The sequence below is a fragment of the Trachemys scripta genome, chromosome 18 (assembly GCF_013100865.1).
Source record: "Trachemys scripta elegans isolate TJP31775 chromosome 18, CAS_Tse_1.0, whole genome shotgun sequence".
NCBI lineage: Eukaryota > Metazoa > Chordata > Testudines > Emydidae > Trachemys > Trachemys scripta.
The window spans coordinates 24,209,368-24,232,067 of NC_048315.1; the positions used below are offsets into that span (position 1 = coordinate 24,209,368).

At 47.8% G+C, this 22,700-nt stretch overlaps 1 protein-coding gene across 1 annotated transcript in view; it reads right to left on the minus strand.

The window, feature by feature from the left end:
* The window catches only part of LOC117867693 (myeloperoxidase-like), a 54,920-nt gene extending 32,520 nt beyond the window's left edge, over window positions 1-22,400 (minus strand). The window contains exons 1-5 of the mRNA XM_034752912.1: window positions 22,394-22,400; window positions 16,437-16,514; window positions 8,237-8,330; window positions 2,482-2,657; window positions 207-330 (exon numbers count right to left, since the gene is read on the minus strand). Of these exons, the coding sequence (XP_034608803.1) occupies window positions 207-330; window positions 2,482-2,657; window positions 8,237-8,330; window positions 16,437-16,514; window positions 22,394-22,400 (479 nt within the window). The remainder of the gene's footprint in view (window positions 1-206; window positions 331-2,481; window positions 2,658-8,236; window positions 8,331-16,436; window positions 16,515-22,393) is intronic.
* Between the last annotated feature and the right edge of the window lie 300 nt (window positions 22,401-22,700).

Sequence of the window (22,700 nt, forward strand, 5' to 3'; positions counted from 1 at the left end):
GAGTGAAGCCTGCTACACTCCTCCAGGTTAAAGTCTCTTTGTTATGTGTTTGTACAGCACCTCTCTTGGGCCCCTCAGTGTTAACACAATACAAGTAACTACGAATACAATTTTTTCTGCTTGGTGGAATGGTATTGTACCGACAACTTTAAGGACATTATGTAGGCTGGAGGCCCTCTATTATACATGAAAAATCAATGCTTTACCTGTTGTTGCATTCTCCAGTAATGGTCCGGTAAATGCTACTCTTCGGGCACTTAATGGAACGAATCTGATAGTCACAACCAGTTGCCTTGGAAATAATTTCCTTCTGCTTCCTACTTAGTACATCTGCAAGAGAAGCCAATCAGAGTGAAGCCATTTCCGTCATAATTTCTGGAACAGTCGCCAATAGTTCCATTTCATGGCTCCCCCAGCAGGAAAGCTCTATAGACAAATAGCATCTCATTTAAAAACTCTTTCTAGTTAGGAACACACTCAGTACTTCATGCTCTAGGAATCATATTGTTTGCAACCTTCATCTCTCAGCAGTTTTGGAGCATCTGAAGTGGAGGACAAGTATCAGGACTTATTCAGAAGTGCTAATGACAAAATCCCTACATTTCGTATGCCTGCCTGATTCAAATACTGATGAGATAAAGTTCCTTTTGGGGGGGGTTAAAATGTATGGTGTTTTCAATTACTATGGTGACATAATTTGAGGCTAGGTCGAGGGGACTAGGTAGGGACGAAGCAGTGGGAGGATTAAAGGATGGGGCAGGAGGAGTAGGGGAGGCTGGTGTGATGGGTTATCCCCTCCCCCATCCCGGGTGCCACCTGATGTACTGGGGTACCACTGAGCCCGCCAGTTCCTCCAGCCTGGGTTCCCTTACCCTGTCCTGCTGAGCCAAGCCCTCAACATCCTCCAGCCCACACAGGTAGGGACCCGCCCAGCTGCAGAGAGACACAGACACTGAGATCAGCTCTGCTGGGGAAGATTCATCTCGGGAATTGTCCAGCACTCAAATGCACACCCCCTCTGGGGTGCAAACCCAAAATTGAATTGTCTTGCACTGCACAGAGATCTGTACAGCGTAAGCTCCTGAAATCCGCCCCCTCCCTCAATGTAGAGGGAGATAGGCACAGCTTTTTGCCCCCCAGTTATGGATTGCACAAACTGGTTTAAAGAAAACAAAACCAGTTTATTAACTACAAAGGACAGATTTTAAGTGATTGCTTTGATCGGTTTGCTATCCCTTATAGATTACTGAGCAAATAAAGCCAATACACAAACTAAACTTAATACACTAAAGAAATTGGCTACAAGTAGTAATTTGTCACCCTAAATGTTGTTTTAAGCAGGTTGCAGAGATTCTTGAAGACAAACTGCTCTTGTTTGGCAGCTTAGAATGCCAGATATTACTTTCACAGGCCAGACACCTTCTAGTCTGGGTCCAGTCCTTTCTTTTCCAATTCAATCTTAGGTGTTTTCAGCAGTCATCTTGGACAGGGATTCAGTGAAGAACCGACCCTGATTAACTCACTTCCCTGCCTTAAATAGGATTTACATATGGCGGGAATCCTTTGTTTCCCAGTTTGATCCCCACCCTCTTTGTGGAAAAATACTAGCAGTCCAAGATGGAGTCCAGTACCAGGTGACACGATCACATGACCCTGCCATGTCAAAGCAGCCCTAAGCCCAAAGCCCAGAAGACTTCCCAGGAAGGTGGGAGATTAGCATCCTTAAAGTCCTATAGTTCTTCCTAATGGTCCATTGGCTAACCAGGCAGACTGATTGCATTTTGTTTGGTGGGCGGTCCCCAGGTGAAAACACTTTTCTATTTGATACATAGTCCCTATTCCTAACTTCAGATATAGACATAATACAGGCATACAAATAGGATAATCATATTCAGTAAATCATAATCTTTCCAATGATACCTCACATGACCCATCTTGCATAGAACATGTTTTAGTTATGTCATATTCATATAATAACAATATCTCTATGAAGAATATGGGGCACCTTCCCCCTCCCATCCCCGAGGTTGGTCACTGACTAATGCGAAGGCAGTGTGCCTAAAATCCTCTTTAGGTCTTGGTTATCTAACTTCCCAGTGTTACCAAAAATTGCCGTGTTATTCACAGATGTTTTTACAAAGTCCTGGGTTTCTTTTTCCAAGTTGCCTGAAAGCCTTTTAGTGTACAGCATTGTTAACACGATGTAGATATTCATATCTTTTAGAGTGTAGTTGTCTTGGCATTTAGCCACCAAGGCCATGAGGTGGTGTGCCTCAGTTTCCCCTTCCACACAGCAGTCTAAGTTTGTTATGCTTTTTCTGCTGTGCCAAGCTCTAACCTTGGCTACAGGTACTAGCCGAGAAGCAGTATTCTTATAGGACTTCCTTGTTACTACTTCTAGCTTGTTCAAAAGTAGTCTACCAAAAGTCACGCATGCTACACATTGACAGGTTTCCTGCTAATCAGCCACGTGCACAGTACCTGTGATATTAAACTTTCCTTTCATGAGCCGACGCAGCTTCTTCTTCAGGAGGCTCAGGGTGGTTTCCATGTAATCGGCAGCTCGGATTGCAGACCTGGTTCCTGCCACTGGATCCTTTAAATGTTTCAGGAAATCTGATGGGCTGGCGTCCTTTTCCCCTATGGCCTCTTTTGCCCTGGAAAAAAGGGATCCTGAAGTGGTGCACCAGCCACTGCTGTCCACAACAACTGAGGAGACGAGCTGCAGCTGCCAGCTCTACACTGACCTTTCCTACACTCTGACCAGCAGCCTCAGGGTTCCCAGGTCAGCGCTGTAAGGGACACGCCGGTCTGGTCTGTAACCCCTGCTTGGCAAACATTTGCTATTTTCTGTAAACAATTCAACTTTGTGCTCTGCTTCTTCGTATACAGAATCATACTAATTTATATGACGTTATAGGTGCTTGGGTTTGTGAATTGCCTGCTAGGTGTGAAGGTAGTGGATCTCATGAGACCTCTAGAGAGCCTTATAGTTAGTGCTGGGGAGGAGCCAGTGGTCGTGGTACGTGTAGGTACCAGTGAGATAGGGAAAGGTAGGACAGAGGTCCTGGAGGCCAAATGTAGGCTGCTGGGGAAGAGACTAAAGCACAGCACCTCCATGGGAGCATTCTCGGAAATGCTTCCAGTTCCACGCACAGGGCCATTGAAGCCGGGAGAACTGCGAGGTCTCAATCTGTGGATGAGACGATGGTGGAGGGAAGAAGGAATAGGTTTATTAAGAACTGGGGAACCTTTGGGGAAAGGAGGAGCCTATACAGGAGGGATGGGCTTAACCATAACCAAAATGGAACCAGACACCGGGCACATAACATTCAAAAGGTTGTAGAGGATTTTTTTAAACTAAGGTCTGGGGCAAAGCTGACAGGTGTGGAGCAGCACGTGGTTCGGATGGAGACATCCCTTAGGGATAAATTGATTAAAGAGGGAACTCTAGATCCTACTATGAAGGATAGGAAAGAAGTTGGTAAAGCCCAGGTGGGAGCCAGTGAGGAACAGTCACACGTAAAATAATCCCATTGAAACCTAACACATGAAGGCAAGCAACTGAATACTGACAAAATGCACAAGTGCTTATAACCAAATGTGAGGTGTCTCAATACTAAGATGGGTGAACTAGAGTGTCATTAAATGGGGATAGTGATATAACAGGCATCATAGAAACTTTGTGGGATGAGGATAATCAATGGGACCTGGCAATATTGGGAACAAAATGTACAGGAATGACAGAGTAGGTTCGCCTTGGTGAGCGAGTGGCAATACATGTTAAATAAAGCAGAGTCAAATAAGGTGAAAATCTTAAATGAATCATACTGTACAGCAGAATCTCTATGGAAAGAAATTCCATGCTTCTACTGCCAGCCACCTGACCAAGATGGTGACAGTGACTGTGAAATGCTATGGGAGGTGGGATGGGGTGGACTAGGTCTGGAGGCCCCTCCTAGAGTGCTCACGGCCTTGCCACACCGCACCCCAGAAAAGGGAAGCAGAGAGGTTCTCTAAGCTGCCTTGAGCAGCTGTGTGGGAAGCAGCTAATCAGGGCCCAGCAGGCCAGCATAAAATGCTGCGGGGCCAGAGTGAGAGGAGTTTCTTGCTGGAGCTGGAGGAGTGTGGAGGTGAGCCTGGCTGGCTGAGGGACTTAAAGGACCAGGACAGAGCAGTGTTGACAGAAGCCGGGGGGATGTGAAGGAATTCCAGGCTGGCTGCTGGGCCTATCAAGACGAGGCCCTGAGGTAAGGGCGAAGAATGAATGGGGCTGCGGGGAAGTGGCACAGGGAACTGTAGCAGCGACACAGTTTATTTAAAGGGACATGGTGGGCGGATTCTATCTATAGGGGCTGAGACACGTAGTAGAGGGTGGGTCAGGTCCCTCCCACCAGCCACTGGGAAACTGCCCTGGACTTTGATACACCCCAGAAGGGGAACTGAACTCTATTAGTGGCCTAGCTGAAGAAGATCTGGGGCCAGAAAAGCCCAGAGAGGCAAAGAGTCTCCAGGGAGGGAGCCCTGGGGCACATGGACCCACACCAGGGTCAAAACTGCTTGAAGAGCAGAGACAATTTGAGAGAGCCCAGAAGGGACTGAGACAGTTCGAACCAGGGTACTGTGATAGGCCTGCTGGATTGATTGGGGAGCGAACCCAAAAGTTGGGCTGCAGATCAAGGGACCTTATAGAGGGCACTGAGATATACATCCAACAGGGGGCCTATCCCGGAAGGGGGCTGATTTTTATCTCACATACAGACTGTATGACTCAACCGAAGGGCTGAGTCACCAAAGATCCACCACAAAGAGAGAGCAGGCACATGCCCTGTGACGGGGCGCTCATGAGAAGTGGAAGTACCCCATTACATATGGTACCAGCAGTGGGATATTTGAACCGGCCTCTGCAAGCAAGGGGAGCATGGAGCTCTTCCAATCAGAGTTCTAGGCCAGCAGCAGCAGGTTGCAGGAGCCACAAAGCTCCAGCAAGCTGCCCAGCAGCAGCAACTCCAGGATCACCCATCTCAGGCTTGGCAGGGAGCCTGTCAGCCATGACAGTGTCCACTCAGGACCAGCCATCACAGAGGCCATAAAGGAAAGAGCCATAAGACTCCACCATGGCGCTGCAGGTACTATGGGCAAGTGGGTCAGGCAAAATGGTTTCACCCTGATCCAAGCCATGGTTGTACGGCCAGCCAAGTTGTCTTGAGGGCCACCTAGACCAGTGAAGGCCAGGCTGACCAAGACGCCTGGCCGGGAATGGGGGAGGCCCAGGCTATACTGAAGGTAGAACACAGGGACCATCACAACTTAGTGCAGTGCTTGGAAGGCTGCCCCAGGGGCAATTTGTTCCCGTTGTGGGAAAATGGGCCACAGAAGAAGGTATTGCCCTGAGAAAAACTTGAACTCTGGAACGCAGTACTAGTACCTCCCCGTAACTGGCAAAACTGGGCTAGACAAGGAAGCAGGACTGGGTCCACGCAGTAGAAATGGGAAAGCAGTCTGGGGGCGGGTTGAACAACCCTTCCGCTGAAGACAAGACTCAGCCTCCAGTCTCCATCCTGAGGAAAGAGAACCTGGGGAATGTACCTAATGTGTCACAGGACCAGGGCCTGAAATAACTCTGGTGGAGAAGAGCCCAATGAGAGGCCCTGAGGGATAGCAGGGTACCAGATGGAGACAGAAGGAAACCAGTTTCACAGGGCCTGGGAGCGCAGAGAATGACTGATAGCCAGGACTCTTGGTTGGGCACCAGGCACCCCTAAAACCTGCAGAACCAGATGAATGCTGTCTGGCATGCACTAAATATCAGGATGAAGTCTTATGGGACCTAGATGCAGGGAATGAAATGGACATGTTTTCAAGTAGTGAAAGAGCTGGCCAAGCAGCTGGGACAGACCAATCAGGAGATGGTCGACCTTGAGAAGGCGAAGCTGGCATTGGCGCCTGAATGTACAGTTGGCCAAGGAAAGTAAAATGTGTCTGCCTAGGGGACAAAACACTGGGGGCATGTGACCAGATCACCTGGTACCGGACTCCATCTTGGAATACCAGTGTTTTTCCACTGAAAGGCGTGGGAACTAAGCTTGGAAACAAAGGGTTTCCGCCATATGCAAAAGCTATTTAAGGCAGGGGAGTGACATCATCGGGGTTCTTCTGGGCTCGGTCTGTGGAGCTAAAAATAGCAGTGTAGAGGATTAGGCCTGGGCTCTGAGATCCTGGGGGGGGGAGGGTCTCAGAGGCTGGGCTCCAGCCTGAGCCCCAACATTTACACTGCTATTTTTGGCCCTGCGGCGGTGCCCCGTGATCCCGAGTGAGCTGACCCAGACTCTGAGTCTTGGTGCCGCAGGATTTTTATCCCAGCATAGACCTATTCCTAGAGCTTATCAAGTCAAAGCCAACTTGCTGAATTTCTCCTGGATGAATGGGGAGCTAGTGCAGACTCAGAACCACAGATGTCATGTGTGCCGCTGGGGAAACACCACTGAGTCAACGGGCAGCTGAATTCTGTGTCTGCTGGAGTTTGGCGTGGTCTTTGGCAATAGTTGTATGTAGAGTGTATCTCAGTGCTTCATTCCAGAGGTGAGAACGGCTTGGAAAGCCATGGCGAGATCCATGACCGAAAGACAGGGCCACAGCCCAGCAGTGGAAATAAGGAGACACATTCCATAGCGATCATCTGGGGCTGTCAAAGTGTAATTCACTTTTGAAGAAGACTTCTAACTTTTTTGTTTCAAAATGCCCTGGTTTAACATCCTGCTGCTGGCTGGGACTGGACATACATGAAATCGTACAAAAGGCAGGTGGCTACGTGTTGTAGAAGTTGGAGTTTCTGTGACACTTTCACCTGCAGTCCCAGATAGAGGAAGCTACAATAGTCTAATCTGGTGATGGTGGTAGCAAGTATCACAGTGGGAGAGGAATGAAGAGTCTCCTTGCCAGCCACAGGTGGACTAAAGCAACAGTAGCAAGCAATGAAATCTGTGAGACCAGGAGCAAGGAAGATCCAGGAGGAACTCTATTCTGCACATTATCTTTCTGTTTGGACATGGTGCTTACATCACGAAACCAACACCTGTTTAAATGTGTAGCACTATCCACCTTATTCCATCCTTGCACATGAATGGAATGTCCAGCCAGAGCAGATAAATCTATCAACTGGATATTTCGGCAAAAATTAATAGTATTGGAATAACCAGATTGATATTCAAATGGTCATTATTAGGCATTGGAGTTAATACCATCTTGGGATGAATAGCATAGTCCATGGGCAACACATGTTAATTTAGTCACCAAAAAGGCAGTTTCAGACAACAAAAATCTATTTTTGAATTTGTGTTGAGTTTATCAAATAAAGTTGATACAAAATGAATGTTTCAGAAATGTCGAAACAAAATGTTTTATTTTGACCCAACTTGAAATTTTTCATCTTGATTTTAAGGCATTTTAACAAAAGCAAAGCAGGACAAGCCTCACAAAATGGCTGGGTGGGGGAGCAGAAGGTGGAAGCCTCCTCTTTAACCATTGGCCCTATGGTGACAGCGCTCAGCTACACTGTGGGAAACCCAGTTCAATTCTCCCTTAACCCCAAAGCATTTTTAAATAGGTCTTCACAAAAAAGGTAGAGTTTCCAAAAGGGAATTACACCTAATTTTGGACACTTCTCAGAGATCATATTGAAGTGCTTTGTCCAGTAACCTCAAGCTTTCCTCCAAAATTCTCCCTGCTACAGACCAAACATGCCATACTTCCCATATCAGAGAGAGGGGCTGGTATTTTCCAGAATGGTTCAACAGAGTTGATATTGAGACTAGAAACAACTAAACTCTCCCTACAGAATCACTGTAGTGCCAGTGATGAGCGATGATGATCCCTGGCTGCTGCTGGTCCTTGCAGAGCTGGCTGGTCATGTGGTGCTGGCATGAGCTACGTTAAAAGAAGCTAAAATATGTGTACTTTCCTAATATCACTTTGCATTGTAAGCAATTGCTGTAGTTGCCACAGCAGTACTGTGTGATCACAAATGAGAGAGGAGGTGGTCCATGCCATTGTGGAGGGAAGAGATTAGTGCACGTGGTGTGATCCACGCTAGAAAAAATGTCCGAACCCTGAACTATGATGTCACCATAATAAATACATATTTGTACAAAAGAAAAACGCCCCAGATAATGGTATCACGTTCCCATGTTTTTTGTAAAATTGTACCCCTAGTATGGATAACAGAAGGTGAACTAACCTGTCCCGTTCATACTTGTATGCAGCATCCACCAGCTCCTTGGCTTCATTAGTGCTGCTCAGAAAGAATGGATCTGGCAGCGTCTCCAAGATATCTAGTCCAAAGAGAGGAAAGAGCAGGACATGAGGACAACTCCTTCCCACCAGCTCACTACACAGACCCAAAGTGAAAGGAGACATTTCTTCTCCTTCGTGCTGTGAACTTGCTGGATTAACCTTTAGGCACTTAAAGCCAAGACTGAGTTTTGATTGAGCAAGTTGTTCATATATAATTGAACCTTTTTCATGCTATGGATCTAAGAGCTAAAGAAAGGGAGACATGAAGCAAAGTTAAACTTAGGGATAACCGGGTGAAATTGAATGGCCTGTTCATATAGGTGAGAGGTTTCAGAGTGGTGGCCGTGTTAGTCTGTATCAGCAAAAACAACAAGGAGTCCTCGTGGCATCTTAGAGACTAACAAATGTATTTGGGCATAAGCTTTCGTGGGCTAAAATCCACTTCATCAGATGCATGGCGTGGAAAATACAGTAGCAGGTATATACACATATTACGTGAAAAGATGGGAGTTGCCTTATCAAGTGGGGGGTCAGTCGAATGAGACAATTCAATGAACAGTAGAATACCAAGGGAGGAAAAATCACTTTTGTAGTGGTAATGAGGGTGGCCCATTTCAAACAGTTGACAAGAAGGTGTGAGTAACAGTAGGAGGAAATTAGTATGGTAAAGTGGCAATTTAAGTCTGTCACTCAATAACAGACTTAAAAGTGGCAATTCTTCAACAAAAAAACTTCAAAAACAGACTCCAACGTGAAACTGCAGAACTGGAATTAATTTGCAAACTGAACACAATCAAATTAGTCCTGAATAAAGACTGGGAGTGGATGGTTCATTACAAAAACTAATTTTACCATACTAACTTCCCCCTACTGTTACTCACACCTTCTTGGCAACTGTTTGAAATGGGCCACCCTCATTACCACTACAAAGGTGATTTTTCCTCCCTTAGTATGTGTTAGTCTCTAAGGTGCCACAAGGACTCCTCGTTATTTTTGCGTATAGGTGAGATCACACTAAATGATCTAATGGTCCCTTCTGGCCTTCTACTCTATGAATCATAGAGCTCTTGGTTCTCCAGTTCCTCAAGAGGACCAGGATGTATTCCAGGAAGGAACTTAATAGGTAGACATTTTTGGATAGCCAGCCATTCTTCAGCTCTCAGCTGAAGCTGACCTTGTCTGCATCTGCTTTCTCAATTCTCTCTGCTCCCCCAACAAGACCTATGGCCAGTGGCCTGATCACTTTCCTCTCCTCCAAGTGCTTCAAAATGGATTCCTTGAGAACCTGCTCCATGATTTTGCCAGGGACAAAGGTGAGACTGTAGCTCCCCAGATTCTTCTTCTTCTTCTTCCCTTTTTTAAAGATGGGCACTAGATTTGCCTTTTTCTAATCGTCTGGGACCTTCCCCGATCGCCATGAGTTTTCAAAGATAATGGCCAATGGCTCTGCAATCACATCAGCCAACTCCCTCAGCACCCTCGGATGCAGCGCATCCGGCCCCATGGACTTGTACTCGTCCAGCTTTTCTAAATAGTCCTTAACCTGTTCTTTCACCACTCAGGGCTGCTCACCTTCTCCCTATATTGTGCTGCCCAGTGCAGCAGTCTGGGAACTTGTCTGTGAAGACTGAGGCAAAAAAAGCATAGAGTACTTCAGCTTTTTCCACATCATCTATCACTAGATTGCCTCCCCCATTCAGTAAGGGGCCCACACTTTCCCTGATCTTCTTGTTGCTAACATACCTGAAGAAACCCTTCTTGTTACCCTTCACATCCCTTGCTAGCTGCAACTCCAATTGTGCTTTGGCCTTCCTGATTACACCCCTGCATGCTCGAGCAATATTTTTATACTCCTCCCTGGTCATTTGTTCAAGTTTCCACTTCTTATAAGCTTCCTTCTTGGGTTTGATTGCTCTGTTAAGACAAGCTGGCAATGGAGTCCTGTTTGAAATGTGATTACATGAATCCACTAGGGCAGTGCTTCTCAAGCTATCTGATGTAGGGGACCAGCAATTTTTTTTTCCAATGTGCCAGGGACCGGTGCCATATTATTATCCTATTTGATGCTCTTATGAGGAAACTCGTCGCGGACCGGCAGCCGATGGCTTGCGGATCCGCACCGGTCCGTGGACCACCACTTTGAGAAGCACTGCACTAGGGAACTACTAGTGCACACCAGCAGCATCCACAGAAGCCACTTAGTGTGCAACAAACTAATGTGCACTAGAATTCATATCCCTCTGGTGCAGTCTATGACACCATGTAGACTAAATCGGTATCCAGATAGCTCTTCACATGAGCTATTCTAATATTTCCAGATGGTGGCACTACTGCATCAGCAACTTCTAGTTTGCCTGGTCTGGCTTTCCTCTGCTTGGGCAATTCTGTCTACAAAGGGCTTCACCTCCACATCACCTGCAAATGTCTTTTTGAGGAATGTGATCGTTCCCCTTTATTCGACATTGGTGAGGCCTCATCTGGAATACTGTGTCCAGTTTTGGTCCCCACACTACAAGAAGGATGTGGAAAAATTGGAAAGAGTCCAGCGGAGGGCAACAAAAATGATTAGGGGTCTGGAGCACATGATTTATGAGGAGAGGCTGAGGGAACTGGGATTGTTTAGTCTCCAGAAGAGAAGAATGAGGGGGGATTTGATAGTAGCCTTCAACTACCTGAAGGGGGGTTCCAAAGAGGATGGAGCTCGGCTGTTCTCAGTGGTGGCAGACGACAGAACAAGGAGCAATGGTCTCAAGTTGCAGTGGGGGAGGTCCAGGTTGGATATCAGGAAAAACTATTTCACTAGGAGGGTGGTGAAACACTGGAATGCGTTACCTAGGAAGGTGGTGGAGTCTCCTTCCTTGGAGGTTTTTAAGGCCCGGCTTGACAAAGCCCTGGCTGGGATGATTTAGCTGGGAATTGGTCCTGCTTTGAGCGGGGGGTTGGACTAGATGACCTCTTGAGGTCCCTTCCAACTCTGATATTCTATGATTCTATGAAATGTCTTCTTCTGGCCTGGGAGTCCCTTGGGAAACTGTCTCTCATCTGACCTAAAGGACACCTGTGAATAGCTTGCACCGGGGCCTTCTCCAATGTTGTAGCCACTTCCCTAGCAATCTACTTGAAGAGCTGCATCTGGTATACAGAAGTCACCTGGGGGCTGGGAATTAATAGTTGAGAGTTTAAAGAAACCTACGTTTCTGCTTCCACATTTATAATTCTGCATCTAGTCTGATCCACGGATTTATCCAGTATGTTATCCTCCTTCCCCAGCAGGTTAGGACGTTCCCTTGTTAAACCATTTCTAAACTGACTTGTCACATAGTATTCTCATGGCTCACCAGTGAGCATAAGCCCCTCTCTGCATTGCCAACTCTGCAGGCAGTACAGCCGGTTCTGCCTCATTCGAGCCATATAGCACAGACGCTGACACAGCGAAAGCCCTACCAAGCAGTCCCCTCAATGCACCCCAATAATTAGACAGGGGTCCCCCTCACCTCCTGGGGTGCCATGCCTTCTGGCAGGTCAGTGTTTGCATAACAGGCTGTAAGATCCATGATCCACACTGGAAGCTGCTGGTAAAATGCTTTGGCATCGCCATCCAGAAACACTGCCAGGTCTGTGCTGCTCGCTCAGCAGGCCACTCATTCACAGAGTGCAACAGCTCAATTGTTAAATGCTCACGGGTTCCAGTCTCCTCTTTGTGACCAGTACCTTTGTCTGAAGCAAAAGTGCTTTTGCCTTCTTAAAGCTGCTGCCACTAGTTGTGATACTCTCTTATATGAATCAAAGGATTTATTGGAACACTGCAAGTACCAACTCCAGCACACACAGGCAGGATTTCACTTCCTACTAGCCACTTCCCTCTCCCCCACCGATCAGATACAGCAACATAACATCAAAACATCCACACCTCAGCACTGAGCTAGAGATACAGCACTACTTATGGGCAGAGGTGCTACCTGCACTGACCATTAGACAGTCCCTCTCCAGTCACCATCTAGTCTCCCTCCCTCCCTCCCCACTTACTGTCTCCTTTCATGCTCCCCCCAGCTCTTTTCCCCAATGCACCCCACCCCCCAAATCTATCTGCTCCCATATTTTCTTACTGCTTATGTATCCCTCTCTCCCTTTCTTTCCCTGCTGTTTGTCAGTCTTCTGTTGCAACCTCCCTCCTGTGTGTCATGTTCCCATCTCCTCATAGGTTCCAGTCCAGCCCTCTGCTATAGAGAGGTAGTGACCTTCCCTGCAGACAGCCTAGCTGCAGTCCCACTGAAAACTGGGAATTGATGGTCATTGTTACTAAGGTCAGTCTCTCTTCCACAGTCAAAGCCTGTGTGACTGTGAATGGCTGCCATCTTGTCTGAGACCCATTGCCAGGAACAGGAGGTTGTGGCCATTTTGAACAAAGGAAAAGTTTGAAGCTAGAAATTAAGAGCTCATTTGTAACCTGGGACAGATGTAGTCTCCCAATTCAATAGGCGCACGGGAACCTATCCAGCCCTGCTCCCCTCCCTCTCTGCCCCATGTCCAGCCCTGCTCCCCTCCCTCTCTGCCCGATGTCCAGCCCTGCTACCCCGGGATCTCTTGGCCAAGTGGGAGTTGCCATCACAGCCCAGAGCGGGCAGGAACACATGGAGCGAACACCCCTGCCCCAGTGGTGGTGGCACAGACTCCCCCACCCTGCAGAGCTCAGCCCTCCCCCTATGCAGCAGCTCCCATCCAAAGCAGGCAAAGAGAATAGATCATTCCCCACCCCCATGACCCTGCGTCTGCACTGTCTAAATCCTTACCCCTCCCTGCAGCTCCCGGCACCCAGTGGAGCTGTTGAGGGTTCCACTAAGAGGGCCCAGCTGCAGACCCAGACTTGGGGGCTGGCTGTGCTCCCTTGCAGCAGCAGCTCTCTGAGTTCTGTAACCAAGGGCGGGTACAGAACTCGGGCACTCTGCAGATTCAGGACATGGTGTTTCTAAGATCAGTTTTGGTCTGCGCTAGGGCTAGGACAGCTGAGGAGTGTAGACCCAACTGCCCAACCCTTCCAACAGAGCCTGCAGTGACTCCGCCCTCAGGCATGGGGCAGCAGCCCATCCCTGAGCAGAGCCTGGGTCAGATGACCCCCACTCTCAGGTACTTCCCCAACCCCATCAGAGCTGCAAGTTAGTCTGTGCAACAGCACGAGCTGGGCAGTGACCCTCCTGCTGCCGTGCCATGTAACAGACTCTAGATTCCCAGCCCGCCTCTGATCCAGTGCTGGGTCCTGCCCCAGCCTTGCCCATGCCCTACTCTGACCTTGCTCCAGCCCTGACTCCGGCTACGGTACAGTTTGGCTTGTCTACAGACCCTGACCACCTGACTTCAACCTCCACTCCGACTGTTTGTTATTTTGTGTACTTTTTTGTGTCCCGTCTCTAACAAACAATCCCAGTCTTTTCCGTCTCTCTTCAGAGGAGAGTTTTGCCATTCCCTAATCATTCTCATTACCCTTCTCTGAAGGCTCTGTAATTATACATTGTCCTTTTTTGAGGTGGGATGGACAACACTGAACACAGTATTCCAGATGTGGGAACTGATTTATATAACAGCCATGTTTTCCTTATCCCTCTTCATCCCATTCCTTACGTATCCGAACATCCTGTCTGCTTTTTTGACCACAGCTGTATATTGGGGAAAGGGCTTTATTCAGCTGTTTATAATGAAGCCCAGGTCATGTTCTGAAGTGATATCATTAATTTAGAGCCTTGTACAGTGTTTGAGTATTATTCGTTGTTTAACGCTGAATTTCATCTGCCATTCTGTTGCCCATTCACTTAGCTTGGATAGATCTGTCTGAAGTATTTCAGTCTTCCAGGGCTTGACTAACCTGAATAACTTTGTGTCATCTGCATATATATTTCTGTCCACAATGTGCAATTGCAGCTGGAATAGTGTGTCCAGTCCCAGGGTCCACAATTCAAGAAGAATGTTGATAAATTGAAGAGAGGGTCAGAGAAGAGTCATGAGAATGACAAAAGGATGAGAAAATCTGCCCTAGCTTGAACTTCTTGAGTCTCTCATTATATTTCATTTAACAAATAGAAGGTTCAGAGGTGACTTGATTACATCTGAAAGTATCTACATGGGGAACAAATAATTAATACTGGGCTCTTCAGTCTAGCAGAGAACGGGATAACATGAGCCAATTGCTGGAAGCTGAAGCTAGATACATTCAGACTGGATATAAGGCATAAATTCTGAACAGTTAGAGGAAGTAACAATTTAGCAAGGGTCACTGTGGATTCTCCATCCCTGACAATTTTTAAAGCAAGAGCTGATGATTCTCTAAAAATATGCTTTAGGAATTATTTGGGGAAGTTTTGTGGCCTGTGTAACATGGGAGGTCAGACTAGATGATCACACTGGTCCCTTCTGGCCTTGGAATAAATGACTATACAAGGCTGATGAAAGAAATAATTTAGTTTTTCAATAATGTCCTTCTCAATTTTAACTGCTCTATTTACCCCCCCTGGTAAGTCAGCGGACCCACTGATTCTTTAGTGGGCTTCCTGCTTCTTCTAGATAGGGTGACCAGATGTCCTGATCTTATAGGGACAGTCTCGATATTTGGGGCTTTGTCTTATATAGGCACCAATTACCCCCCACCCCCTGTCCTGATTTTTCACACTTGCTATCTGGTCACCCTACTGCTAGAGAATTTCTCATTGTGTTTCTACCTTCAACTATTTACTGTACAAAATCCATCCTAGCCCTCCTCCTTTCCCTCTTACATATTGACTGCTGTAGTGTATGTTCTTGTTAATTGGCTTGGCTGGGGCTGGATCTCCAAATCCCAAAGAATTTCTCTCTGGCTCAGATAACCTCTTGACGACTTGAACGTTGCCATTTACTTTTCTCTTCCTGCTCAGCAGTTTGCATAAGACTACTACTGTTTTCTTAGGTGGACAAATCTAAGGGTGTTGCTTCCTTTGCTGTTGGCATTAGGGCTTTTCTGAAGAGCTTCCTTATTGTATTGAAATCCCCTTTTCTATATTTAGTGTCACTGTGATAGTTTTTTGTACCTTATTTCCCTTCACTATTAAGCACAATTATGCTGTGGTCGTTATTACTTGCTGGCTTATTGGAGGAAGACATGAGTTGGGGCCTTTCAATTCATTATATGCTGAAGTAATTTGAATCAAAACTGTATGTAGAGTCTGTACATCCCCCAAGAGTTACTGAGCGATTTTTAGTCATAACCATTTCTACAGAGCTTTTAATCCTAGCAGGAGTCCATGAATTTTTTCAGTGCATAAAAACTTATGCACATAAATCTTTACAGCTGAGGTCTAATTATAGGGGACATTGGTGGTGACCCTTATTATTGAAGTTGCCTAGGACTTCCCATTATAACACCCTGTTTTCCGCTGTTATAACTTGGCCAATCTTTCATCTTTCAGGGGCTGGAACGTTCCAGGAGTGCTTTCTGCCTCAGGCTGAATATTTTTGGCAAGTTTAAGCGAAACAGTTCAGCTGTTTCTATGAATGAACTTTTGCCAACTTTTTTTCCAGCCATTTCCTTGAAGAGCTCTAGTGCCTCCATGAGTTGAGAACTGAAGTTTTGCAAGAGAATAAGCCTGGAATCAGTGATTGATTTATTGTCAAAAAATGAGCTGCCCTGTTTTTGCCAAAACTTTCCCAAACGAATGCCGAAAAGAAAAACCTGAGGGAGGGGTGTGAGATATTGTGTGGCTGCAAAAGCGACCCCTTTAGGATGCGGAGCCTTTTTTGATTATATTGCCAATCCATTTTGTTTTACTGCAAAGGACACTAGTGAGTCAGCATGTCCCTGGACTCGGACACTAGTGGACTGTGCATTAGGAGACCCGGGTTCTGTATGTGACTCTTTATGTCCTGGAGGCAGGCATCTGCCCTCTCTGTGCCTCAGTTTTCCCATCTGTAAAAAGGGGATAATGATCAGGTTCTCTGAAGTCCTTGGATATTCATAGCGACTATACCCTTCCCAGGCATATGTTTTATTTTGGGTGGGAGAGGGAACACTTCAAACGTATATAGACGGGGTGGGGCCCACAGTGAGTTTTGACTTTGGATCCCACCACGAAGCATTATACCCCCAATGCAGAGCAGCAGCAGCAGGAGAAAGGGGACAGTACCATTTATGGAAGATCCAGATGCCTGGCACAGGCTCAGGGTCACCAAGAATCCGAAGAGGAGGATCCCTAACTTCATCCCTGGAGAGAAACACAAATACACCTCGGTTATTAGCAGAAATTAAAGGAGGTAAAGGGCCCACGGAAGTCATGCACCCACTGAAAGAGATCAACTTCCACAGCTCTGTTCACTGAATATTTGTATCAGTTTTCTGGAAGGAAACATGGATTTGCTGCTGATAAAGTTTGCAGGTGAGACTAAGATTGGTGGGGTAAAGGATTTTGCCCCCAGATCAGATTGATAGTAACTTTTGCTTTTTTTCCCTTCCTCTGCAGCATGGGGGTTTGCTAAGGTCAGACTTGATCGGGTGGTACCTTCTATGACCATAGAATATTACGATTGGAAGAGAACTCAGGAGGTCATCTAGTCCAATCCCCTGCTCAAAGCAGGATCAACCCCAACTAAATCATCCCAGCCAAGGCTTTGTCAAGCCAGGCCTTAAAAACCTCTAAGGATGGAAATTCCACCACCTCCCTAAGGAACCCATTCCAGTGCTTCACCACTCTCCTAGTGAAATAGTTTTTCCTAATATCCAACCTAGACCTCCCCCACTGCAACTTGAGACCCTTGCTCCTCGTTCTGTCATCTGCCACCGCTGAGAACAGCCGAGCTCCATCCTCTTTGGAACCTCCTTTCAGGTAGTTGAAAACAGCTATCAAATCCCCCCTCACTCTTCTCTTCTGCAGACTAAATAACCCCAGTTCCCTCAGCCTCTCCTTGTAAGTCATGTGCCCCAGCCCCCTAATAATTTTCATTGCCCTCTGCTGGACTCTCTCCAATTTGTCCACATCCCTTCTGTAGTGAGGGGACCATAAATGCTCAGAAACCAGAAAACAAATAAATCCTACAATTTTTTAACAAAAAAACTCACTATTTTTATTCTGATCGCAAGGGAGTTTTTTGGAGCCTGTCTCATGATTTTTGACTGCTTGAGGTTGGTCTGGGAGGGGGATTTCTGACTTGGGAGCTTGGAGGTCAGCTGGAGGGGCAAGAGTTCAGTGCTCTGGGGATGGACGTTTGGTAGGAAGCGAGTTTTTAGAGCTGGGGGTCAGGTGGGAGGAGTTCTGAGCAGGGGAGGGGTTCTGAGCCTGAGGCAGTTATGGGGAGTGTGCGTCTCGGGTCAGGTGGGAAGCGGGGCTTGTCAGCCTGGAGGGAGGCCAGGACAGGAGGGAGGGTGCTGACTTGGGGAGGCTAGATAGGAGAAGTTCTCAGTTTGGGGGGATTTCAGCAGAAGGCACTGGGTTGCAGTAGCGGATTTACCATGGAGCCAGTGGCTCCATGGAGCAGGGCCCACACTCCAGGGGGGCCCCGACCAGGCCCACTCTTCTCCGCCCCCCGGCTCTCTCCTGCGGGGGGCAGAAGCTTGGTGCTCCTGGCACTGAGGCTCCTGCTACAGTAGGGCAGCCAAGCTCCCCCTCCCCTGCCTCTTCTCACAGCTTGCTCCCTTTCCGCCCTCCCCTCCCTGCTGCTGATCAGCTGTTTGCTGGCAGGAGGGTGGGGGAGGAGCACAGGTGCAGCATGCTCACCTGGGGAGAGGAGGCAGAGAAGAGGTGGGGGTGGGGCCTTGGGGAGGGGGTGGAACGAGCAGACCTACTCTGTGACTGCAGAGCTGCACAGCCAGGCTGAAAAAAGAAGGTGCTGCTCAGCTCCCCGGACTTTGCAGCTGGACATCCCCTTCTGGGTGCTAGGGCTGGTTGAGCTCCCTCTGTGTGCTGGAGCCATCCTTCATCTTGTACAACAGTGAGTGCCCACGGTGGGGCAGGCAGGGCAGGGGGACAGAGGCAGTGGGGAAGGAAGGGGCATGGGATGGGGAAGAGAAGGGGATAGGGCAGGGATCGGCAACCTTCGGCCCGCGGCCCGCCAGGGTAAGCCCCCTGGTGGGCCAGGCCAGTTTGTTTACCTGCCGTGTCCGCAGGTTTGGCCGATCGCGGCTCCAGGCCAATGGGGGGCTGCAGGACGACGGATGTGCTGGCCGCAGCTTCTCGCAGCCCCCATTGGCCTGGAGCGGCAAACCACAGCCAGTGGGAGCCGCAATCAGCCGAACCTGCAGACGCAGCAAGTAAACAAACCAGCCCGCCCGCCAGGGGGCTTACCCTGCTGGGCCACGTGCTGAAGGTTACCGATCCCTGGGACAGGGGAAACGGGGGCCCAGCATGCGGATCCCCTTGGCAGCAGCTGGGGCTCCCCTGTTAAGCAGGCCCATTGAACCATCACCCTGACAAGCCCCACCTCCCCTGCATCTGTACCACCCCGATGAGCCCCCCCAGACACCCTCCCCACTGAGCCCCAACCACCTACACCTAGACCCCCACCCAAATGAACCCTGTAGATAAATCTCTGTATGAAGAATCTTCACATAACTTTCATACGTCTTTGTATTATGCCTCTCTCTATAACCTTGTATTAAGCCTATCCATATATAACCTCTAACTTCCATATGACTTTGTATTATGCCTCTTCATATAACCCTGTATTAAGCTATTTTCATACAACTTTGTATCAAGTCCTTTGATATAGGAACTTTGTATCAGATCCCTATGTAGAAAAACTTATAGAAAACTTTGTGTTAAGACTTGGTATAATGTTATAGCCCCTAAGGATAGTTAAAGTAGAAGAAAAATGTCTTTTTGCTAGGAGTAGAATAAGATTCCCCTCCCCACACTCCCTTAATCAATTGGGATGTTGAATGAATGAGGTGTGAATGAGCAAGGCGTGGAAGGCAGCACCTCCAGACAGCTAGTTGGAGAGGGGATGGAAGCCAGACCCAAGGACAATCAAACTTGTCAAGTGGGCTCACTAAAGAAGAGCAGACGTATTGACGGCCTCAGGGGATGGTTTAGAATCAAGCACCTTCTTTTGGAAACAACCTCTTTGAACAGTATTGGGACAACACCCAGAAGGAAGCAGCACAAAGGACCAATGGACACAGATTTTGAAGCTGGTACAGATTTGCACAAGAGGGAAGCTGCTATAAATGTAAGGTGTGTTGCAGAGGACCCTGGGTCTTGTTAACATTGGAGCATTGATCCAGATCGGCGGAAGCCCGGCTCCACCCCTCCCCTAACTCACCTGGCCAGTGCAGTTAAGAGGAGCAACTAGTTGGTAACAACAACAAGACGGAGTGTGTTTGTGTGTGAGTGTAATATAGATCATATGAATATGATACAGGGTTGACTGATGCATGTATTACCAATGAAAGTGGCATTTGCCTTATTCCCCCTGAAAAGATCCTGTGCAGTACTTTAAGTACAACAACCCCACCTCCCCTGCACCCAGACTCCCCGCCCCACTGAGCTCCAACCACTTTCACTTGGTCCCCCCTGCAGACTCCCATTGCCCCTGCACCTGGCACCTCCCTGTGCATCCAGATCCCCCACTGAGCTGCCTGCACCCAGACTGCCCCCCCAGAACCCTCTTCCCCCCATCTGGATCCCCCACACTACGTCCCTCTGCACTCGGATCCTGCTGCCGGGCTGAGCCTCCCTGCCCACATCTGTGTGCCTGGCACAAAAGGGGCAGGGCCCCAGGTGTTTCTGTGGCAGACCTGGCCCTTGGGCTGTGTCAGGGTCAGTCTCACTGCCAAGTCCCTGTCCCAGGGAGGGGGAAGGCTGCAGGGTGATCTCCCACCTCCATGCACCCAGTGGCCTGTGCTCACCACTGCCATGGTGGAGCTTCCACCTGTATTTATTATAAAAAAAAAATTAGAATTTTAAAATATTATGCACAGAATTTGATGCAGAATTCCCTCCGGAATATGGGGCGCTGTGCAGCTGTGATGGTGGGACTGTGAAGGGGGTGCTGGATAGTAGGGGATCTGTGGGCGGGGGGGATCTGGGCAGGGGGTATGGTGTGCAGGGTGCTGTGTAGTTGTGGTGGGATATCAGCGGGAGGGGTCTTTAGGTAGGGGGTGCTCGGCATAGGGATCTGTGGGAGAAGTCCCTGGGTGAGGGGGCGCTGGCATAAGGGCAGGGCACTGGGCTCGGGGGCAGTGTGGAACGGGCATGCTGGCAGCGCAGGGCTGGGCGGGCCAGTGTGCGTCTAGCAGTTTGGGGTTTGTAAATAGTGCCCTTGTGCTGGGCTGAGTGGGGCCACTCCTGCTGCTCTGCATCTCATTGCCCCCAAACGGCCCCTCACTCTGCGGACCACCCCGCATCACATGCCCTATTTCTCCTATGGGGCCCACAAATATGTTTGGCACCAGGCCCACAAAAAGTTGATCCGGCCCTGCTGGGTTGGAGAGGGTTGAGGAGAGTTGGCGAGGATGCTGAGCTGGGTGGAGGACAGGTTGGGATGAGTGGAGGTAAACTGGGGGTGGACATACATGAAGGTGTTTAAGAGACAGTAAAGATTATAGGAAGGGACAAGCCTGACTGGAACGGGTGGGGAGAGAAGGATGAAATGAATAACAGGGGAAACAACGGTAATATTTACAATTCCATACACAATCTCCATTAAAAGATCACTGTTCAGTGAAGTCAACTGTTCAAAAGTTAGGAAATACCAGAATTAAGATTGCCCGTACAACCTTGGGTCCTCTTCTGCATATGCATTGTGATAGTTTGGTTTTGGCTACAGGACCCCTGCCTTATTCCTTGCCCAGGATGGACAGTGTTCACTGCAAACACTCAATATTTTGTCTTACTCTCGCTGTCCAGTGTGGCCCCAGGCCTTATTTACTGCACTCTATTCAAAACCTGCTCTGAAAACACAATTATTAATTTCCTCCTGAGATTTTGTATGCTGCTTGTTGCTAGAGTTTCTGAGCACTTCATAATTAACGGATCTACTTTCACAACACCCTGTGATCTGAGGGGGTGTTATTATTCCCATTTTATAGATGGAGAACTGAAACACAGAGAAGGTAAATCAAAAGAATCCAATAATTTTAGGTGCCCAATTTTGTGATACGTAGGACCCGTTTTTTCAGAGAACATAGCATTAAAGCATAGAGGTGCTGGAACTTCTCAATTAAACTATTGTAAGAATTTTTTTCCCCTTAATTTCATTCTGAGAAATGGATAAACCATTTTTCTGAAACTTACAAACACTCATCAAGGAAAATTTCAGCCCCAAAGGTAAAGTTTGGCAAGGTTGCAAGTCACTAAAACTGGGTCTTATAATGGGACTTGCTGGGCAAACTTAAAGGTAGGTGGCACAACTAGCTCCATATATAATAAAGATCTGCCTAGAGACGGGCGATCAGGGGTTTCTATTCTGCCTGACTCACGATAGGAGAAAAAAGGGGCCAGTCGAGGAAATTAAAAAGTGGAAAATTCCAAACTGGCATAAAGAGAAATGCTTTTTCACATAGTGGGTAATTAGCCTGGGGAACTCACTGCTACAGGATGTCACTGAGATAATTTAGTGAGATTGAAAAAGGGACTGAAGATTTGTATGGATAAAAGAATAAATCTCCACAGGTAGAGCAGTGAGTGCTGACATCCATTTTAGAAGAGTTATTGAACCTCCTGTTTCAAGGTTTAAATCAATCTCTAAATAAAAGAAATTATGAGGCTCCATAATGCTGGGGGTTGGGAGGGGCAGGTTAGCCCCCATTTGTTTAATGGAAAGATTCTTGCACTTTCCTCTCAACAACTAGTGTTTTCTATTCCCCACAGTCCTTTACTGTAAAGTATCCCAGTGTTTCCTCCTGAAAGGGATGAGGTTGGAACAGGGGAAGGGGTGGGAGAAGGGACTCCTTTTCTTCCCATTTCTTTATCAATTTCCCTCACCCAGAAGCAATGAAGGAGGGCCAGGGCTCCTACAGCCCCACTCCTGCCCATTTCTGCCTCTTCCTTACCACGCATGGCTTTTCATGCCCTCCCTCAGAAACACACTGTCTATTTTATTACAAATGTCAAAGCCATAAAAAAGAGAGTAAAAGGTAACAGCAACTCACCTGCCATCTCTGCTCAGCTAGTGAGGGTAGCTCAGTGACTTGGTCTTTTATAGCAGCTGCACTGATCTCAGGGCGGGCACTCACAGAGTCTGAGCTGGGCTTTGTCAAGAGGAAACAGCTCTAGGGATAGGCTGGGCCAAGAGGAAATATTTACTGCTTCTTCCCTAGGTGAACTTGAGAAATGCACATTTCTTCATTCTTCCCAGGCAACAGATCGTTTTCTTTGTGATGCATCCATAGAACAGGGGAAGAGAGCGATATTTTACTATGCAGTTCCTTAACTTCTAGGGAACTGAATGGTGAAAGA